This window comes from Acromyrmex echinatior, chromosome 18, assembly GCF_024713525.1.
Source record: "Acromyrmex echinatior isolate Ae372 chromosome 18, ASM2471352v2, whole genome shotgun sequence".
NCBI classification, from domain to species: domain Eukaryota; kingdom Metazoa; phylum Arthropoda; class Insecta; order Hymenoptera; family Formicidae; genus Acromyrmex; species Acromyrmex echinatior.
Window position 1 is genome coordinate 5,743,044 of NC_141869.1, and position 20,646 is coordinate 5,763,689.

Consider the following 20,646-nt stretch of genomic DNA (forward strand, 5'->3'; position numbering starts at 1 on the left):
TAGATTTCAGAGACAAAATGAGACGTCGTTGGTTAAACTACGAAGCATACGAAGAAGCTTACCTCGGAAACAGTGCATTTATTCGCTACGTAGCTCGTCTACGTTTCCATTATTCTCCCTCGTGCAAAGTAAAGTAATTGACTTGGAGACTCTCGCTTCCATCGGACATTATTATTTTATTCATATATTTTTCTTTCGCTGCTATTTTACAAGCATGAATAGGATTTAGAAAATTGAAACAATAACGAACATCATGATACAATACGTGCAACATCGGGTTAGTTTCTACATTTTTATATTTGTTTCTCTTTTTTTTTTTTTAATGAACGCGCACAGATTTCGCGGCTTTTGTCGCATCAATTTAATCGATTCTCTTTTCCCCTGTCTGTATTTCGTACTTTGTTCTTTCTCTCGTATTCGTTTCACTTCGTAGATCACATCGATCGAGAACAATCATTTTGATAGTCACGACAATTTTACACGTCCGTTGCAATTTCATTAAAGTCCATCGAGTAAAAATTGAATGAAGAATGCTCGGAAAATATAGCACGTTCTATGATTATTGCGAATATCGACATATTGGACTTTAATGAAGCGGTCGACGAGCACACGACCGGAATAGAAGAAAAGAAAAATAGAAAAAGTGGAGACGGATATTAGATTTTTTCGATCGTAACTACCCCCAGTAGCCAGTAAAATAATTCCGTTCGAAGAGGTGTTTTGCCAGGCTTGCGAACCGAATATAAAACCGTATTAAAAGACTAACAGAAATAAAATTTAAAAACTGAAATGTACAAAACTCTTAGTCAATTGCTGTAATAAAATTAAAAATAAAAATAAAAAGGTGATATTAAATTTATATAAAGTTATTTCATTTCGCGGCGAAAATTTTAGCATATTTGCATAGTTCAACAATTTTATTTCAAAAAATGATATTTTATTATTAATACAATCCAATTCACTCCCACATGAGATCATGTTTGTATTTGTATCATCTAGTTTCGTTTCGAAAATTTTATTCTTCTCGTTATTATTTCTCTATAGATTTTTTGTTAATTTAAAATTCTTTTTATTTTTTAACATAAATTTACCGAACACTGTTTTATCTGTAATTTTCATTTTTATACATTTTAATAATTCAAACCTCATTGACGTAAGCAGGCTCGCTTAAAAAATTGAAGAATAAATTCTTATCGTAAAAAGAAGATAGAGAAGTCGTTTTCGGTTTGCAATCCTGCAGCCTCCGCATATCGCACGATGCCTGTCGTATCTTTTCACGCGCGGATACATCAGTTCCGGAACGCAAAAGCGGACGGTATGATGCCACAGTTCGTGTGATGATGAACGAAGATCAAAGATCACTCCTCGGCCGTCTCCATCCCTTCTTCCTCTTCAATGAGCGCGCTTTTCTTGCTCGGCTCCTGGTACAGCTCCGGCACCTTCTGCCTCCAACACTTGCCTGAAATGTTCAAAAAAGCCGCACTGCTTCCTCTCTCTCATTTTTGCTCTTATCGAGCACCGTAAAATTCTGCTTTTGGCGCGTGATCCCAGTCTGATGTTCCGCCTGGAGTCCCCGTCGTGTAAATGTCTTGCTCTCTCTCGTTCCTTTGTTTCTTTTGATTTGGTTCACGGTTTTCTTTTTGGTCACTATGTCGTTTTCGCTGTGTTTTCCGATTACCGCAATAAAAAATAGCGATATGTCCGTTGGTTCGTAAAAAAAGGATGCGAACCTCTGTCGAATCGATGGATTGATTTCACCGATATAGTCAGTGATGAAATTAATTTTTGGAAAGAGCATATATAATTCAATCTTTTTACGAATAAATAAAAAAATTAAATATAATTAATTTTTTCTAGTAAAATTTTGTATCAAACTTAAAAATATATAAATTATTTTTCACGAAAAAGATTATTAATTGAAATTAATATTTATGCTCTTACCATGAAGATCAATTCAATTGCACGTTCGTTCCGCAGAATAGTAATAATAATAATAATAATAATAATAACGCGTTGTGTCACGATATCGTTTGACGAGGTGGTTATCAAAAACGGATGCGGGGTACGTGGGGGGTAAGTGTGTACGTTGCTGTTGTACGATTAGACACAATACTATCGAACAGTAATGCAGCCACGACAAAAAAAGACGTACAAAAAGAAAGATCAATTGTTGTGTGACCAACAATAAAACAGCAAAAATACCAGAGAAACACACGTGCTCGCTAGCACAAACAAAAGTTTTCAGACAGTGTAAACCAAAGGTGCCAGCCAATCCAAATAAAGGGATGAAAAAAAAGTAGAGAAACGAGAGGGCAGGGGGTGATGGAACGAGAAAAAAAAAGTAGACAAAAAGAGAGTTGCACACAACGGCGTCGTGGGGCCGTCTTTTATTTTTCAAAATTTATTCAAAAATCATGTCTCGAGCCGCGAGAACGTAGCGAAGCTATTTTTTTTTACGGCTTCGTTTTCTTCAATACGTCTCTCTGCAAATAAAATTCTAATATTGAATGAAATTCTGTGAAAATATGTACTTTGAAGTTTTCTAATGAAAATGTCAATAGCATATTTTTTTAAATATAAATTTTTATAAAAATATAATCACGAAATATTATCAGCTGCAATTCAAAACAAATTTTAATCATCTTAACTAAAATTAAATAGTGATTATAAATTAAAAAAAATTATTTTACGTCTAATTTTTCTTTAAAAAATTCTTCGCTTCGTTTTCATCGGTCTCGCGCCTCTATGTTCTTCGTGTACGGATCATCATGTGTAACATCGTCAAGACGGGATTGTTCTCGAACAGCATTTCATTCCCGAAGAGCAATTTTTTGGAGACTGAAATGCGAATTGCGATACAATCCCCGTCTTCGTCGTCGTCATCGTCGTCATTGTCATCGTCGTCCTCGTCACCGTGACAGATTACTCACAGGCAGTCGCGGCCGCCTGACGATTCTTGCTGTAGTAGCTGAGGAAGTTGACGTCGTTGCGGATGTCGGCCGGCCGAAGATCCGCGACCTTGTAGTACGGTTTTCTGATGGACTGCGGCTTGCCAGCGACATATTTGATGCACGCCAGGGTGCCGAATGCACCTCGGTCAGGCACTTCGTACCAACTCAGATAATCAACCTGTTTCTTTGCGTTGCTGCGGCCGCTGAGCAGCCGACGGACGTAATCGTGGCTGCGCATACGTTCCGGGATGATCTCCTCGATGAAGTCACTGGAAATCGTAAAGAAATCGCTGATTATTTTAATAATCGAAAAACGATGAACTCAACTTTCTGTGACTTGGAAGAGTAATTCATCGAAAACCACGAAAAGTATTCACTTTACTTAATGTTTAATCTTTGTAAAAAAAATTGGTTTTTTTTCTAATAGAAAAATATCAGAATCCAGGACAAGGAAAATTGATCAAGAATCTAGTACATTTTTTAAATTACAAAATGTCCATTTGTAGCTAAATGAAAAATCAGTAAATGAGAACTTATACCGAGTTTGATTTAAATATTTATGTCAAATATTATTTTTAATATACATATACCTAAAAAAATAAAATTTTTTTAGATATATGTATATTAAAAACGAGGTTTGTTGTTTTTTCATAAAAAAAAAATTTCATAAAAAACATTTAGTTTTTTTTTCTGTTTGCATCTCTAGCTATATTTTACTGTTTTCTCATGGATACAACACATAATATGTATGGTATACCCGATCTAACTTTGATTCGTATGATTTCAATAAAAATAAACATATTTGTAACAAATTTGTTTTCATTTAAAATATCAAATATTAAAAAATATAACGGTATCAAGCAAATGTGTGTATCTTTACTAGTTATAAAATTGTAAGTGATAAAGTAAACAGAAGTTTCGAAAAAAATTATTTATGCATATAAAGCCGAGTATGCCATATTGAGAGTGGCATTAAAGAGTTTGTACCTTTATCTCCGAGTCACAGAATTATCTTGATTATTTCTATTCTAGAATATCGATTGATTCATTTAGCATACGAAGTTGAATGCGCAGTTTCCTTTTTCTAATGATTAAAGATCAATTCAAGTGATATTAATGCTAGACTTCGATTAATTTAATTGAATAATTAGTTGCACACCATTTTATTTTCGTCGGATACCTTGCCACTGCTCTTGGCACGAACACATGGACACGTCGAAGAAGAGAATCCACTTTCGCGCGAATATCCCTTGCCTCATCGTCGAAAAGCTGCGAAGAGATATATATGAAATGTTACTTGTATGAATGAGAGTCGATCAATCTCTTGCATGCATTCAGAGTTTGATCATCGTAAACGTGAATTATTTTTTAAGTTTGCACTTTTTTTCGTATTATCGTATATTTTAAGGGTAAGTACTTGATAATAATAGTTTAATATCTTATGATAACGTATCAATTACACGCGAAGAATCGGATTTAAGTGCATATGTTGTATTAATAATTACGATTAATTGCGATAAAAATGAATCTTTAAACATCGGTCACAGTATTAGCTCTTTTATTTTTTAAATCTAATAAGTTTACTGATTAATAAATAAAATTAATAATTAAATAATAACTAATAAATTCATTATTTAATTTAATACATTAATTTACAATAAATTAATGAAAAGAACTTCGCCCATTTTATAGATTTGGGCCATCCGTGTACAGAGACGTATGTCAAATTGCAGAACATAGAGAGTAGAGATCTGTTTTTTTTTAGCTAAAGCTCTTGCACAGTTCATTGATCTGTCTTCCTTTTCGCTTTATTAGAGAGAAAAAGAGAAAAGACAAATCATGCAAGAAATTCAGCTAAAAAGAACAGGTCTTAGATTATAATTGTATAAGTGGCAACAGCTAGAACAGCTGCAGATCAATTAGTGTTAGGACAATGTGATGTGTGAGGTATGGAGTTTGCTATTTATGCTTTTAATCGACTATGGTCTTTTATTATACAGTTAAAAATATTGTACTTCTAGATCCTTTTTTTCATCCAACCTCTAGTTTCATAAGATTTATTTCTGTGTCCCCAAGGCACCTCTTTACAATGATGACACATATAAAAATAGTGCTCGCACTGTAAGTAATTATTGTATTTACATCACGTTACTCATTTAACATCTAGGATATGTCAAATATGTCAATATTTTGTTGAAGATATATATGGATATTTTCTAAGAAGAACATTACATATTTCTCAGTTTTGATAACTCTGATGATGAGTTACTGAATGAATAGGATAACATCTTTAAAAGACTAGAACTATTTTTGGCAGAGATTTAAAAAACTACTTAATATTATTATTATTATCTATATAAAATGATATGCAATTGATAACTGTATGCCAAAATGGCCGAAGTTCTTTAAACAATCATTAACTTAACAACTTCTAATCTGTTATAAAAGACGGATGAACACATTCATCTTTTGCAACGACGCGATTCCGCCCATGATGTCTAACGCAGATGAACGTTGATGAAAAATAATAATAATGATGTTGATGATGATGGGAATGACGATGATGTACCAAATCTTACCATGATTTTAAACTGACTTAAATCAGAGAGAAAGAGAGAGAGAGAAAGAAAGAGAGGGAAAAATGATATTAGACTATTAGTTGCCGGACTTACTATGTTGTATCGAGAATTTAGATACTCTTCAATGTAGGATCGGCTAGATGGTCTCGGCAGGGCGCGTATCCTGTTGAACTCAGCTGCAAGGATGCTGGGCCGCACGCGCGTTCGCACTCTTATCGGTATCATTGCGCCAGCGTAGTACACATGATGGATCGGCGAGTGAACTATGGTGACGAGTCTCTTGTGTGCCACGTATGGCATGTGAGGAACGGTCCTCAACTGGAGGCAACGAACGTCTCGTTTTTACTAATCGCGCTCGCCCAGCAGTGGCGAGCTGCCAAGCGGATATCTTGCTACGAGTCAAGATGTCAAGCGATTTACCCTTTTGGTGACGGTTATTATACGTATATATACATATGTATTATCATAAATGTAAATTTATAGGCTTTTTTTGGAAACACGAAGAAAATAAATCAAGGGAAAAATTCAAGGTGATAAAAATAAAAATTCCAGGTGATAAACATTCTCAAGCTTTTACTTGAGAATCATTCAATTATAAAAAAAAGATTTGTTCTCATAAGGAAAGAAGATTATAAAAGAATTTAAAGATTCAATAATTTAAATATTTAGAAATTAAATTCGTATGTTATATAAAAAAAATTTTATTTTTTATTATCTTCAACATTTTTACGCTTTAACATTCAATAGATATTTTATATGTATTATTTTTAATATTTTTCTCATAAATAAAAAACCTTCACCAAAGGATTAAGAATAGCAAAGCGTAGCATTCGATGCGTTCCAGCGATGAACAGCAACCAAATGATCGATATGCAAGTGACGTGCACACAAAAGGTTTCAACGCGTAATTATATTAAGGAAGCTTTGAACATATGTTCACGGTCTGTCACGAATGACAACAAGGGGATTAGCAGTGCGTTACATTACCTTGAATTACGCGCGACACCATCAAGATGAATATTACTGCGATGAGGTAGCGCTTTAGAATTAGTAAACATCGAGATCTGAAATTAATTAATGCAAGACGCGTGAAATTAATTAGCGTGAGAGCGGCAAAGCGTCGTTACATCTATTTCACAAATACTTTTTTAAAAATTATCTACAAACTTTGCGTAATATCCTGTTGATAATACGGGAATTAATGTAGTTGATTATTACAGAAAGATCACAAAATAAATTAGATATTTATTATCATCGCGAGGTGTTATTACTATCAAATCAGACAAATCAAATGACTGATCGACGTTCCTTTCGATTACGTATATATATATATATATATATATATATATATATATATATATATGCATAATCACTTTTTAAGCTTTAAAATTCTTAAATTATTTTTAAGTTCTAAAAATTTGAAATTAAACCAATAAAAATACCAATATAAAATTTGAATAATTTATGCGAAATTTTTGTTATTTCTTTTGTATAAGATTACTTGAATTTATTTTTATTTATTATATTTTATTCGTATTATTTATTACATCAATTATGTTATATTTTCATATACGTTTATTGTATTTGAGTTATATTTTTGCATAATTATTTTAATTATAGTTTTTCGAGAAAAACATCGATTCAGTTATAGAACTCGCGCAAAAAGATACCAGTCGATTCTGATTATCAATTTGTGTCGAGAATATTAAGTAATATTATAATAATTAAATTTAACAATTCCTCAAAGAACACAGCTTTTAAAAATTTTTTTTTTAATTTAATTCGATTAATCTTTTGGTGTCACTTCATCGTTTTGTCACGTATCTACCACACTATTGTGAAAAATATCACATAAAAATGAACATATAAATTTTTTTCAATTAAAACGCCAGACATCAAAGAATGTAAGAAGGTAACAAGCAAATGTATGTATCTTCATTAATAAAAAAGTTATAATATATCAAAGTAAAAGAAACTCTACGAATGTGTCCACACTAGAAGTGACACTGAAGGTTAAGATCTCCAGCAAGACAATTTTAAAATTCAAAAATTCAAATTGAACTGCTGAATTTACACAAAGTCTTTGGAAGACAAACCAATTGATGGCAAGTTACTTGATTGTTTAAAAAAAAATAGAAACTCGCGGAACCCTAAATCGAAATGAAAGTACGAGTTGGAAAATTTGCTATGCGGAGATCAGAATCGACGATCGCACCTGTTGCGCTTCCGGTAATGATAGTCGAGTTACGTATTAAAATCGTAAACCATCAGCAGGTGAAAGTACCTACCTGGATGACGCTGGAGAGTGGTATGACATTGCTGGAGAACGGTATGATGGTAATGGGTCGATACTGCGCCGCGTTTACAGACATGGGGAGGGTTACATATATATTTTTTTTATTTTATCCATCGAGAATTCCAACGATGACGGCATCGATGGTAGTGGCGGCGGTGACGGCGGCGGCAAAGGACGAGGAGTCACGTGTGGGAGGCAGAATAAATAGAAAGAAGAACAACTCGGTTAGTGATTCGGGTGGCGTCTGCGTATCGTTCTTTCTTCTTCGTATTCGTTTTTCTCTCGCTATCCCGTTTGCCTCGCGCTCGCTTAACGGCGTCTCGAGAGGATGGATCAGGAGGGATGAGAAAGAGGTCACCCCTCCCATGAGAAAAGGAAATAAAAAAGTGGAAAGGTTGTAGGAAGGTTCGTATGCCGCGACGGTTTTCTTTTCGTGACGCTCGAGGTAATTGACTTGGCCAATTGTCGCGTTGTGTGTCTATCGAGATGACGACGGCAACGACGATGATGATGATGATGCCGATGATGATGATGATGATGATGATGATGATGATGATGATGATGATGATGATGACGATAATAATAATGATGATAATGATAATGACGATTATGACGATGATGATGATGATGACGATGAATGTTGTTAGTAGAGTTTACTTCGCGGAAAGATGCTAAATGGAAAGTAGCTCTTAACGTCCCGCTATGACATCACAGAAAATAACCATAATTTCAGGACGCAAAATAATATAATCCGATCTTAACTTTCCAGAATATGTAGAATAGTCTCCAAGAAGTGTAGCTAGTATGTAAATATGCTTAAAGTGATTTTAAAGTGACAGAATTATTAACATTACGAGTTAGAAAGTACTCCAAATTGGCTGTACAGATTGCAAAATCCTTTTACAGAATTAAAATACATACAAAAAAGGTGGGAGACGGTTGATTTAACAAGAAGATTGAAAGTAGTTAAAAAAAAAAATTTAGTATTAGTGCATTTTTTAACTTCTTTTATTTTTTATTAAATCAATTGTCTCGTACTCTTTTTTATGTATTTTAATTATATATTTGTTTATGTACTTTAATTATATAAAAGAATTTTAGAATCTATATATTGCAGCCAATTCGGAGTACTTTTTACCTGTATTGTCGATAATTCTGTCACTTTAGGATTTCTTTAAAGATACTCAAATAATTATCAATGAAAATTTAATTATTTCTCCAGTCTATTTTAGAAAAGTTCAGATATCAATTTTGAAACAATTTAATTGAAATGTTTTAATATTAATAAATGACGTGATGTTACTGTAAGTATCATGGCAGGTCAGTTCGTAAAGAATTAATTAAAATCTTCTATTATTATTCCATATACTTCTTTATTATTCAGTTCTTATATTATCTCAAGATGATATCGCGCGCATGTCTAGCGTCCAAATAAGAAACTATCTCATAAAATATTGTTTTATCTACATTATACTGCTTTTTCTTATTTTCTGAAATTATGATTGCGTAAAAATTGCGATGTATATTTCGTAGGACGACGCTTTTTTGTAGGAATATTGGGGCGACACAAAATCGACACTCGTTACTCTAGAAATATAATTTAAAAAAACGTTCACTCGGGTTGTACGACAAGTAAAACATCCCCAAGGGAAAAGAAAGACGTGAGTTAGAGGTCACAGCACACAAATAGTTTAAGCAGTAAAGCCTAAGTGAATTGGCCAAACATAGTAGAGATCATAACGTAAACAGCAGTCAATCCAACATATTGATTTTCTTACTGCTTACGTCTTACTTAAGTTTTTTGTGTGCCATGGCCCTTAAGCTAATATTTCATTTGTCGTATAATAAATTTTTTTAATATTTTTTTTCACGTTATAGATTCAAAAATTTAACTTGAAATTAAAATGAAAGCTCTTCGCAGATTTGATAAAAGTTCAGAGATATCAATTTTAAAACACTTAAGTTGAGATTTTTTAATATTTTGCATCCTGCAGAATGAACACGACAGCTACACGTTTCTCCACAATCGGAAATAAATGTAATTAAAATGACTACATAATAGAGAAGTTCTCGAGTTTCCAAAATTTTCTTGTGATCAATTAACGTATTTGAAAAATTTGTCGTATGGCAAATGAAATATTGGTCTTAGAATGGAGGTATTAGGAAGCAAACATTTAAATTAACACACAAACGATTGCACAGTTTGCGAGACTTGGGATGCCTGCAGGCAGCGTTCGATTCACGATTGAGTGTCGACGTCAATTTACATAGGATACATACAAATCTTTACAGTGCTGTTTTATGCGATTTATTGCCGTGGTTGTTTACAATTTCCGCTAGTTGCGCGTTAAGCGCGAAATTCCGGAGAGTTCGTTCGAGATTCATGATGTACAAAATCGGATATGTATACATGATATATTTTTGGAAGATCAAAAATCTACTCTCTATATCATCGATTATCGCACAAATTTTATTACTAAACTCGAGAAAAATATCAGTAAAATGTAACTCTTACTATTTATAGTGCAACTAGCTCTTAATTTATCTCTAAATGCAGCTGCGTGATGCTCTATCTCCGACTCGGGCTACGGCAACAGCGATAATTACAACAGAATAATAACATCAAAAATATCAGGAGTTTTTCTGCCGATCCGCTGATGCACATTCAAAGCGCGAAATTCATCATCTTTTAATCAAAGACATTTTTAAGAAAATCAAGCGTATAAAATTGATACGAGGAGAGAAACAAAAAGGAATTTTAGGTCGGCATGCGACAAAAAAGACGATATTCCGCTTTTATCGATATCGACGACCAAATCAATATCCATTTGAAATTCTGCGACTTTTAATGATTTTCAATTCAATAAACAAAATATAACGAAGTGATCTTTCTTGCGGAGAAGAAAGTACATTTATTTTCAATATACTTTACACGTTCTTGTCATTACTGCCACTAGATTTAACTTCGCAATCTCTGCCGAGAGGAAATCTCCGTCGACGACTCGTAAGATCTAACATTGTAATTTTCATCAAAAGGGGAAACTATCTCCGTCATCGATCTGCTTTAAAGCGTCCTTCCAAATGGCGCGACTCGATTTCCGTATATTTCTCACTTCCAGCCGGTTTTACTAATATTGCAGGGCGTGTTTGCGACATTCGCATCTACATGTTCTTCAACACAGAACAGATGTACCGCGAATAGCAGGTCTGTGGCATTTCACGTCGGAAATGATATATCATTCACGCCTCGCGCGTTGAGATACCGCAGATCCGCTACCGTTGAAAAATCATCCGATGAGATGGCAGAGAATCTGAAAAGGTCGTCGAGATCGATGAGAACGGAAACGCGATCGGCGTGAGGGGGTTACGCCGGGGATCTAAACGCGGTAGGAGTAATGGCGGTAGCTGGTGCCGCCAGGTAAACGACCGGAAGCGGTAGATTCGTAGGAGGAGCGATAGCTTCCGGGGCCGCCGCCGGATGATGTCCTGGTTGACCTCTCGGTCGAGTACGAGCCATACGGGCCGCTCTCCCTCTTGACGACGCTCTCCTGGGTCTGCGAGGTCCTCTGAGGACGGCCGTACGGATTCGTGGAGCTGCTCGAGCTGACGTTGGTGTACGAATAGTTGTACTGCTCTTGGGCGGACCTCACTCCGGTCTCCGGATAGTCGCGGACCACATAGTGACGAGGCGTCTACGGATTCGGGGTTAGATCATGGTCAACGACATGGAGGAGAACAGGCTCGCTTCCGGAAAAATGAAGCAGCGCCCGTTGACGAGTAACGGCTACTTGACTTTTAGACTTGGCACACGACATCGAAAATGCAAAGCAACGTAACTCCAATTGACAGAATATTGTGTTTAGGAATTATTCAGGATTATCAATAAATGAAAGAAAAATTATAGATAATATACTGTAAAGTGGATTCCCATAATATCCCCAAAAAAATCAATAACATCACAATAAAGTCATGATAATGTGCGAGTGTCCGCTTTGTCACAGGTGTGATATATAATATTATTATGAAACTGTGATAAAAATTGCAATTCACTGTGATATTGCTGTAATATACATACTTTCTAAATCTCGTAAAGTAAAATCTCATTGTCAGTCGAAAAAATTGAAAATTGAACCAGTCTTGAAAAAAAAATCTATTCTTCTAGAATGAGATTCATTCTAAAGGAGTGAAATCTCAATCTCTTTTTTGGAGTATAATACAAGTGTAAATAAAACCTCACTCCAAAAAAGAGATTGAGATTTTACTCCTTTGGAGTGAATCTCATTCCAAAAGAGAAGTAGATCTCGCTTTAAAAAGAGTGAAAATCTACCACTCTTGTGATAGATTTTCACTTTTTTCAAGATTGGCTCAATTTTCAGTTTTTTCGAGTAAGATTTTATTCCACGAGATTTAAAGAGTAGATTAAAAAATCATAATGTGATGTTACTAACTATTATGAGTTCATTGTGATGTAAATGTGATTTTTTTTACTATGGAGGAATAATTTTGGCCCAAAATTTAATAGATAGCATGTTTTTAAGATATTTTAACACATATTGTCTGGGTATCAAAATTTAGAATTAAAGTTATCCTGATTTTGGACCAAGGTTATCTTATTTTATGGTACATAAAGATAGTATTTTGATAGAAACATTAATATTAAAGAATTATTTAATATAATAAAGTTTCATAAATAATAATGATTCTAATTTTATGATAATAAAAGTAAATTTTTTATTTATTTATTCAAGCCTTAGGCGTGAATATAAAAATCATGCGCCAGACATTATTCTCGTCTCAGGACGATCTTCGCGGTTTTCCATCCGCGGGCCATAAGTGGATTGTCGGAGCGGGATGTAGGGTTGCGTCAAAAAAATCTACAGATTCTATTCACATGAGAGATTTCACGATCGATTTATCTCGTCGGAGAACAGGTTGAATATTAACACATTTAATATAATTTCGAAATTATAAGAGAAAATATAAGGCATTTTTCGATAATTAAACTTTAAATAAAATTGTATTTTTAATTTAATTTTCAATAGATTTTAATAGACTTTTTAATTTAATCTTAATTGTGACAGAAACATTTAATATTAAAACTTGAAAACTTGCCAAGCAAAAGTTGAATTAAATCACTTAAAGAATATAAAGGATAAAAAATTGTTCACTCAGTTTAGAACACATTGTTATCATGTAGAAATAGATTATAATTTTTTCCAGTCACTTCGCCCTTTTTTCTGTTTTTTTTCTCTTTCTCACGCGTTTCATGATAAGATCATCTTCCTAAAATATCATTTGGCCCTGTTCTCCGGCCGAGAGAAGCACGAGACATGCGAGGCGAAAGACGTGAAAGATGGAAGGTGGACGAACAGGTGCGTCGCTGCGTCGTCTGGCTCGACGGTGTCCATAACTACTCGTATTACTCGCGAATAATTAACCCGCGTCGCGCGGATAGCAGAACATAGTAACGTACTCGCGTTTGCCAGTTCATCTATTCTGAGAGAGAAAGATTTACGGAGTCATTTCTCATCTCTGTGGATAAAGTTTAGCTGATAATATCGCCCAGATGGCCGGCTGGGCTCGCGGCCAGATAAGGAGAAAGTTGGCAGGATCTAGACGACACTGGAGAACCCGTTGAGCTCTTACGAGCTCGGTTAACCCTTTGCTGCATTATTTCACGTATGTACTATTTCACGTTAGACATCCATCGTCCGTAATTTTAATTCCCAACATAATTACATTTCTTATTAATTACATTTCTTTTTTGTTATATTATGAAAGATAATATGTGCAACTATCGTGTTTATCCTGCAGCTTGAGAACTTGAAGAGTTTCAATTTTAATTTTAACTTTTTGAATCGAAGTGAAAAATATCTTATCTTTTTGAGATAACGTCTACTAATTATTCTTTTACTTTGCATCAATTAATTTCACCGCTGGCCACGTGATTTTGATAATAATCACGGAAAGAACGATTTTGCTGAAAGATTTAAAATTTTGCTGGATACAGATTTGAAAATAATTTTGTTAGACAATCAAAATATAACTTTTTTAGAAACTGATTATTAGAATATTTGCAGCGTTCACTCATCACTTTATTTTTCAACATAATTATTTTGATGGTCGAACAGAATTATTTTCAAATCTGTATCCAGCAAAATTTTAAATCTTTCAGCAAAATCGTTCTTTCCACATACATTAATCGTGACGACGAATTATGGTGCAAAGAGTCAAGAACTCGTAAGAGGGTGGAGTCGAAAATGGTCAGAACATGAGGAATTTTTTTCTCGTCATTCATACACAAAAGCGAAAGTATGATGGATCTCGGCGACATATTTGCGGTAATAACATGTTCGATCTATCTGTAGACACACAACGTGCGGGCCAATTATATAAACGCGGAGCGGTATGTAACATATGCATTAATAATGTCCCCCTGACGAAATATTCAGGACACTGAGCGTTGGGCAACGATACGCGGCCCTTGCCAAGTAACTCGTAGGTAACATTCGGATACGTGTGTATGTTGGCATGTGACAGGTGTACGTGTGTACGTGATGAGAATGTTTTCACGCATCTATTCCGCCACGTGCGCGTTCGGTGTCCCGTTCCGAAACTTCTTCGACCTTCTTCGAGCACGAAACTTCGTGGCGGATTGCACTAACGCTTCATTGAATCTAATTACCGTTAAATCGGAGTCGCTCGATCAGTCGAGCATGTTCTCACGTCTGCAGCTCGGAATAGAGGAGAATTTAACTCCGACACGAAGCTTCGTTAATTCGAACAAGATCGAAAATAGCTAAATAGAATTTAATTGCAAATTCAACTACGAATTATGTTCTTTTTTGTTCCGTTAAAGTTCGAGAAAATTAGCGAGATCTTTTCTTCTTATCTATCTTATAATGAAATCTAAATAGCGAGGTAAGTTCTTTCACTCGTAATCGCGTAACGTCGCTTCTTGCGAATTCTTTTCGCAAGTAAGAATTCTCTTCTCGTCGCTTCAGTCTGTGATGCGACTGTAAAAATTAATGCCAAACAATTTAGTGTGGTCATACAAGGCAATTAAAAGTTACTGCTCTCGGAAGGGGTCAAAAGTTAGGACGCCGTACAAATGTATATGAATAAGGTATTAGAAGACAACATTTTTCGCGATCATGAAGTCTTAATAAATCCTTAAATGTCAACGTTCTAAGCATTTAATAAATATATTTGTTATATCTAGCTCAGTTGATGATAATGGAAGAAGAATTAGGGGGAGAAGGTTTAATCAAAATCGATGGTACGCGCGTGATTATGTTAGATATAAAGGGATTAATTTAACTCTCGTTTAATTAATCTGGCATATTTCGTTTGCATAATCTGCGATAAATAGGCTTGGTAAACTTTCTGTAGAGTGACATTATAGCTTTATTCGTCTCGTATACATGGATGAATTAAGTACTGGTTCGCGCTAACAAAAAATTAGATTCAAATAATCATTTGACCAACAAGTCGTTACAAAAAAATGAAAATGTATTCGCGATATGAAATACAAAGAGAGATTTCACATATAATTGTTATTATAGCGTGATCGTTTAATTCTCATCTACAGATACAGATATGTATATAAACTATACGTAAGACATCCTGTTTGAATACGAATGAATCTTCACCTTGGCGATTGATAAAGGAAAATTCAAAGTTTTTTATCTACACAAGTGCACCTTTCAAATGAGTACGAGTAAGTAGGTAGAAAATATTACCACAAATACAGGTTGACGATATGATATTTATTTATGTCCATATTTCGACTTAGTTTTATTAACACACTGAGCTTAATTAAAGCTGAAACATTTATAATCATTTTATATATATAGGTATAAGAAAATTGAATATAATTATTTGTGAAAAAGACTTTGCATTGGTTTTGATACTACTTTCTATTTATTTTTTATTTCGTTTGAAAGCTTTTATCTCTTTGTTATTATTTTTTAATCTATAATTTAGAACTTTATAATATTAATCATATAATATTGTATCCGTCTAAAATTTTCGCTTCGTGTATTCGAGAGTTAATATTAGATTGCGAAAGAGGATTCCCGAGAAATGGGATCGTTTCGAGATTTATCACGTAAGAGTCGAAAGATGCGTGGAACGCTTTATCCGACGCGTCAATTCTTCTGTAAAAAAATGTGATTGCAAAAATTCTCACGCCATGAACTCGTGTTAAAAATTACAAATCGGAAATACAAAATAACTAGTAAATGCCGAGGATTATTAATATTCTCATATTACTTATTTTATTCATTTTACAAATCTATGAGAAAAAAATCGCTGCCAATCGCTTTGAAAGTGCGATTAGTGTTTAAATGTGAAGACATCCTTCTGCATCCAGAAAATGTAATTCATCAATTTTATTAAAATGAGTTACTAATCCGAAAAACTCCTACAAATAAATTTAACATTCCATAGAAAGTCTTCTGTATAAAAAATCGATGACTAGCTAACAAATAAGTCGACGAACTAATTCACTATCGATACATCGATGCACAATAAAAATATCAAACGTTAAAGAAAATTTGTATATAATTTTTAGAGGGCGGTGATGTATTTTTTTAAATCTTATAGCTTTTTTTCTAAAATTTGTTATAATTCATTATTTCTCGTTGTATTTTTTACATCAAAATATGATTTCAATGCCACTATAGTAGTTTTTCCATAAAGGTTAACATCAAGATATCTACATATAATAATTTCTACTTCATATCTGCGGAGGCGATTCATGCTAAAAAATGTAACGTATATCTCATAAAAATGTCAATATTAATTTTTTCTCGTGAAGAGTGTTCACGAAGTTCAACGTCCTCATTTCTCTTTCTTTCTTCTCGTTTCTCGTCGTTAAAATCGGTACCAGGAAGGCGTCTGCAGAGCCAACAGGATTTTAGTACGGCCAGTGGCAGGCGTGTTGGCGTGCCTGACCTTGCTGGACGGCCGTGCGAGCACGCCCTTTTCGAAAACATGACCACGGGTGGCTAGCTCGGCAGCAGCATCCAAGCCAACTTTTGAAACAGCTCCACGATCCACCAGCTGTCGAATATGATCCTCCTTGGCAACGTCCTTACCACGTACTACACCTTCCTTGTCCGGTAGAGTGGCGTACTGATAGAACTCATCACGAGGGTCCTGCTTCTTGCGACCCCACACGGTGAAAGGCTCCGGCACCAGCGACGGTCGTGGCACAAACGGCACCTTCTCCCATGGGAAATAGTCCTGCTTCTTAGCTTCCGTCTGCAAATTTGAGCCCGGCAAAGGGTCCGTAAGGATCACTAGTCCTTGAGCCATTAGTGATCAATTAAGGGCAATTAGCCACCTCTCAGTTCTCAAGTCTCTCGCGATTCCACTCGTATCGCACACAGTCTTGGAGCTTATCCGTATTACAAAGTTTCTCAAATTTGTCAAGCTGTTGCTCACCGACATCTTCGAGCTTCCACACTATTCTCCTACTACTGCCATGTCTGTTCTCTTTGTTAAACCACGACGTCGTCACGGTACCGCTCGTGTGTCGTTCTCCTCGATGTCCCACCCGATGGATTTAGATTAGGATCCCAGATAATTTTAACTTTTTCTAACCATCAATATCCACCATAATCCGAATTCTTTTTTCTCAGATCATAAGATAATCTCGACATTTCGTGTGCAAGATTATCAGATGATTTAATAATCTAACATTACTTTAAGATATCTTCAAGATGTCTTATTTAGAATTGGTTTTATACGATTTTTTTAAATTGTATAATTTCAATTGGTAATTTAGATAGTATATGTATACGTAAATAATAAAAAGTTGAGAAAGTTGCTTGATAAACCGATATTTCAATAACGAAATATGTAACAATACATATGTACACAATTTTTATGTAACTGAATATATACATATAGTGATGACATTTTTATAGACTGTGTTACATTCAAATTGATCATGACATATATATATTTGAATTAAAAAATTTAATAAAATTTGAATGAATAAATATTAGGCAATTTAGGCAGTCAGTAATATAAATAAAATTATACATGCTCCGAAAAGTGTCTAAAAGATAACTTTCAGAAAACCTTGAAAATATCTTTAAAATGTCTTTTGGTTAAAGTCTTAAAGACGTTTTGAAAAAGATATGCCAAAGGCACACGTGTTATCTGAGAATGGTGCTCCAAGAACTTGACAGCCAAGCTCTCACACTCGCCCCCGCAAATTCTCAAGTGCTGATCGTCTTTAAAATGTCAGACGTATGCGCTTACGCATGGTTAATAAAAACAACAGAAATACGTCATTAATCTTTCTTGAAAACTTCCTTCTATTATGGTTACGTATTTGGCAATCGCTAACATAAAATGATACATGTTACCAAAACAACGCACGTTTATTTAAACCAGATTATATCTAGATATCTTAATGCCATTATTGACTTACATACAAATTACATAGATAATTAATTAATTGGCAAATTTCTAAAGAAAGAAATGTATAAAAAAAATAGAAACACAACGTTTATTACCTATAAAGTATAAAAAAATTTTTTATGATATTATAAATGTTTTACATTTACATATTTATAAACCGATAAAATAATGACATAAATTATATCAATTATTTTGTTTAGCAACAGAATTAGTTTCTATTTTTATACTACAGAAATACCGTGGAGAAAATTTGTTATAAATGTACACCATTTGGAAATAAAACCCGAAGAGATCATATCTTCAAAGTACTTTTTTTCGGAGTACTTATTTCTGACAAAAAAGGGTTGATATCAAAACTTGTTGTTGACTTTTTTATTTTTTTCATCTACTAAAGATTGGAAAGAAGCGATCTTTTAAAGTAGTAATAAACTACATTTGTCCGACAGCCAAAGCTCGCGCACAAGAAAAGCTCAAATTCCCATAACATTCGTCATCATTCTGCTTTCCTGGCGGATCGTAAAGACGTCATCATAAAACGACGCGATATAGTCAAAGCGCAGATATCATTTATCTTCGTAGATCTCAATATAGACTTGCATGATGTTTTAAAGTGCATCGATAAGATATTAAACAACTCGAAACAGACTTGGTCTCTGACATAAAGAATGCATCTTGCTTTGGAAATATAACTTTCCGCCCAATTTCATATCTCATAAACTTATAAATATATCAAAGATACAGATTTAGATAAAGAAATAAGGCAGGGATAAAATGAAAATATACAGTAAGTCGCAACTTCGTAGAAACTAAAATAAGACCGTCTCGTTTATTTTGCGATTTTTTTTTATCATTTAGATAATCATTTATCTCAAAATCACATTACGTTCTATATCCAGATATTTTCAGATAACCAGATTGAAATTGCATTTCCTATATTAGACAATTTTCTATATCAGAAATTTTGGAAGAGGATCATTTCGATATTGCCTCAACACGTGTTCCACGGAGATTCGGATCGGCGAGAAAATGACGCCCTGCACAGCTGTATCCGCATGCTGGCGTCGGCGGGCATATATGAATTCTCGCGTCGACGAAAATCCGACGGTGGGCGTCGGCGTCGCGCCATCGGTGCGTCTAAATTAGGGCAGAGTAACGCAACACCGATTTGCCTCTCGAGTCGCGAGAACGCGGAGCGGCGGGAACGTCTTAATAATCGTCAGGGACGATAATCTGGAAGGCGTCCTACGCTTTATTTCTTCGACGCAATTCTTCGCAGCTGAATAATATCTAATTTCGCAGTTTTGATATCGGGAAAATTTCGAATGTCAAATTCGATGTAGAATTTTTTTTAATACTTTTGAGACTTTCATAGAAATATTTTCTTGAAGAAGTTACGCGATTTGCGGATTATCTTGCGGATGTCTTGATACATCTTTAAATGCCGATGTTTTGTAAACATTGTGGTTCACTTCATCAGGAGACATATAATATTACTACAAGGACACAATGAAAGGAAAACGAATAAGGAATAGAAAATAACAGACTTCAACAAGAAACCAAATATTGACATTAGAATACATGGAGTGTGATCAGTTAACGCTGCTTCGTTGATTAATCAGAAAAAAAGAATTTTACGAATTGGCCAATTAAAGAAAGCATTTGAAGTGGCTCGCATCCATAATTTTTGATAGGTTGAAATCTGTTATTCGTAATTTCTTTCATTGTATCCTAAAGTCTAAGATACATTGAAGCGATAAGAGCAAGGAATAATAAAAATCCTCAGGGTTTTGATATATTCTAATATACACGGATTATGATAGGTTGAAATTTATTATTCCCTACAGATTCTCAAGTAAGAAATTGGATACCGTTTAGACAACTTCTAATTGGTCATATTTTTCTCTCTCAAGATTCTCAAGATAGAATAGATACATATAAGATAGAACGAAATAGATATAACAAATTTCAACCTGTCAGAAACAATATATTTCGGTATGCACGGTTTCTGACAGGTTGAAATCTATTATTCCCTGTTCATATTGCCTGTGCTTTTCAATTGCGCATTACAGTTCACGTTGACATTTAACAATGTATATCAAGATACGAAGATAATTACAAACTATATAGTTTCTTTGCCGAATTTTTATTTGCGTTATCGTCACAATCGTAATCATAATACTGCCATAGTTATACAATTATTGTGTTACGAACGCAGTTATAAGTATATAATTGTACATAATTATACCATAATTGTGATTTAAAATAATTACAACGTTATTGCAATTGCAGTGTTATTGCTGTAATCTACTTTCCAAACCAGGAAACCGGAAAATTAGTACTACATCGTTCAGCGAGATATAAAATTATTGTGCGAATTACTCTA

The 20,646-nt window shown here is 34.3% G+C and overlaps 2 protein-coding genes across 8 annotated transcripts in view; one reads left to right on the forward strand and one right to left on the reverse strand.

The window, feature by feature from the left end:
* Positions 1-20,646, forward strand: part of LOC105144839 (uncharacterized) — a 162,858-nt gene that overhangs the window by 69,840 nt on the left and 72,372 nt on the right. The window lies entirely within an intron of this gene.
* The window catches only part of LOC105144931 (uncharacterized), a 32,957-nt gene that overhangs the window by 7,283 nt on the left and 5,028 nt on the right, over positions 1-20,646 (reverse strand). For 2 of the 7 annotated variants that reach the window (XM_087415409.1, XM_087415407.1), the window contains exons 2-5: positions 7,819-7,881; positions 5,624-5,848; positions 4,111-4,220; positions 2,931-3,220 (exon numbers count right to left, since the gene is read on the reverse strand). In XM_087415409.1, the coding sequence (XP_087271535.1) occupies positions 2,931-3,220; positions 4,111-4,220; positions 5,624-5,848; positions 7,819-7,881 (688 nt within the window). The remainder of the gene's footprint in view (positions 1-2,930; positions 3,221-4,110; positions 4,221-5,623; positions 5,849-7,818; positions 7,882-20,646) is intronic. The other 5 variants (XM_087415408.1, XM_087415410.1, XM_087415411.1 and 2 more) reach the window with 5 other exon arrangements.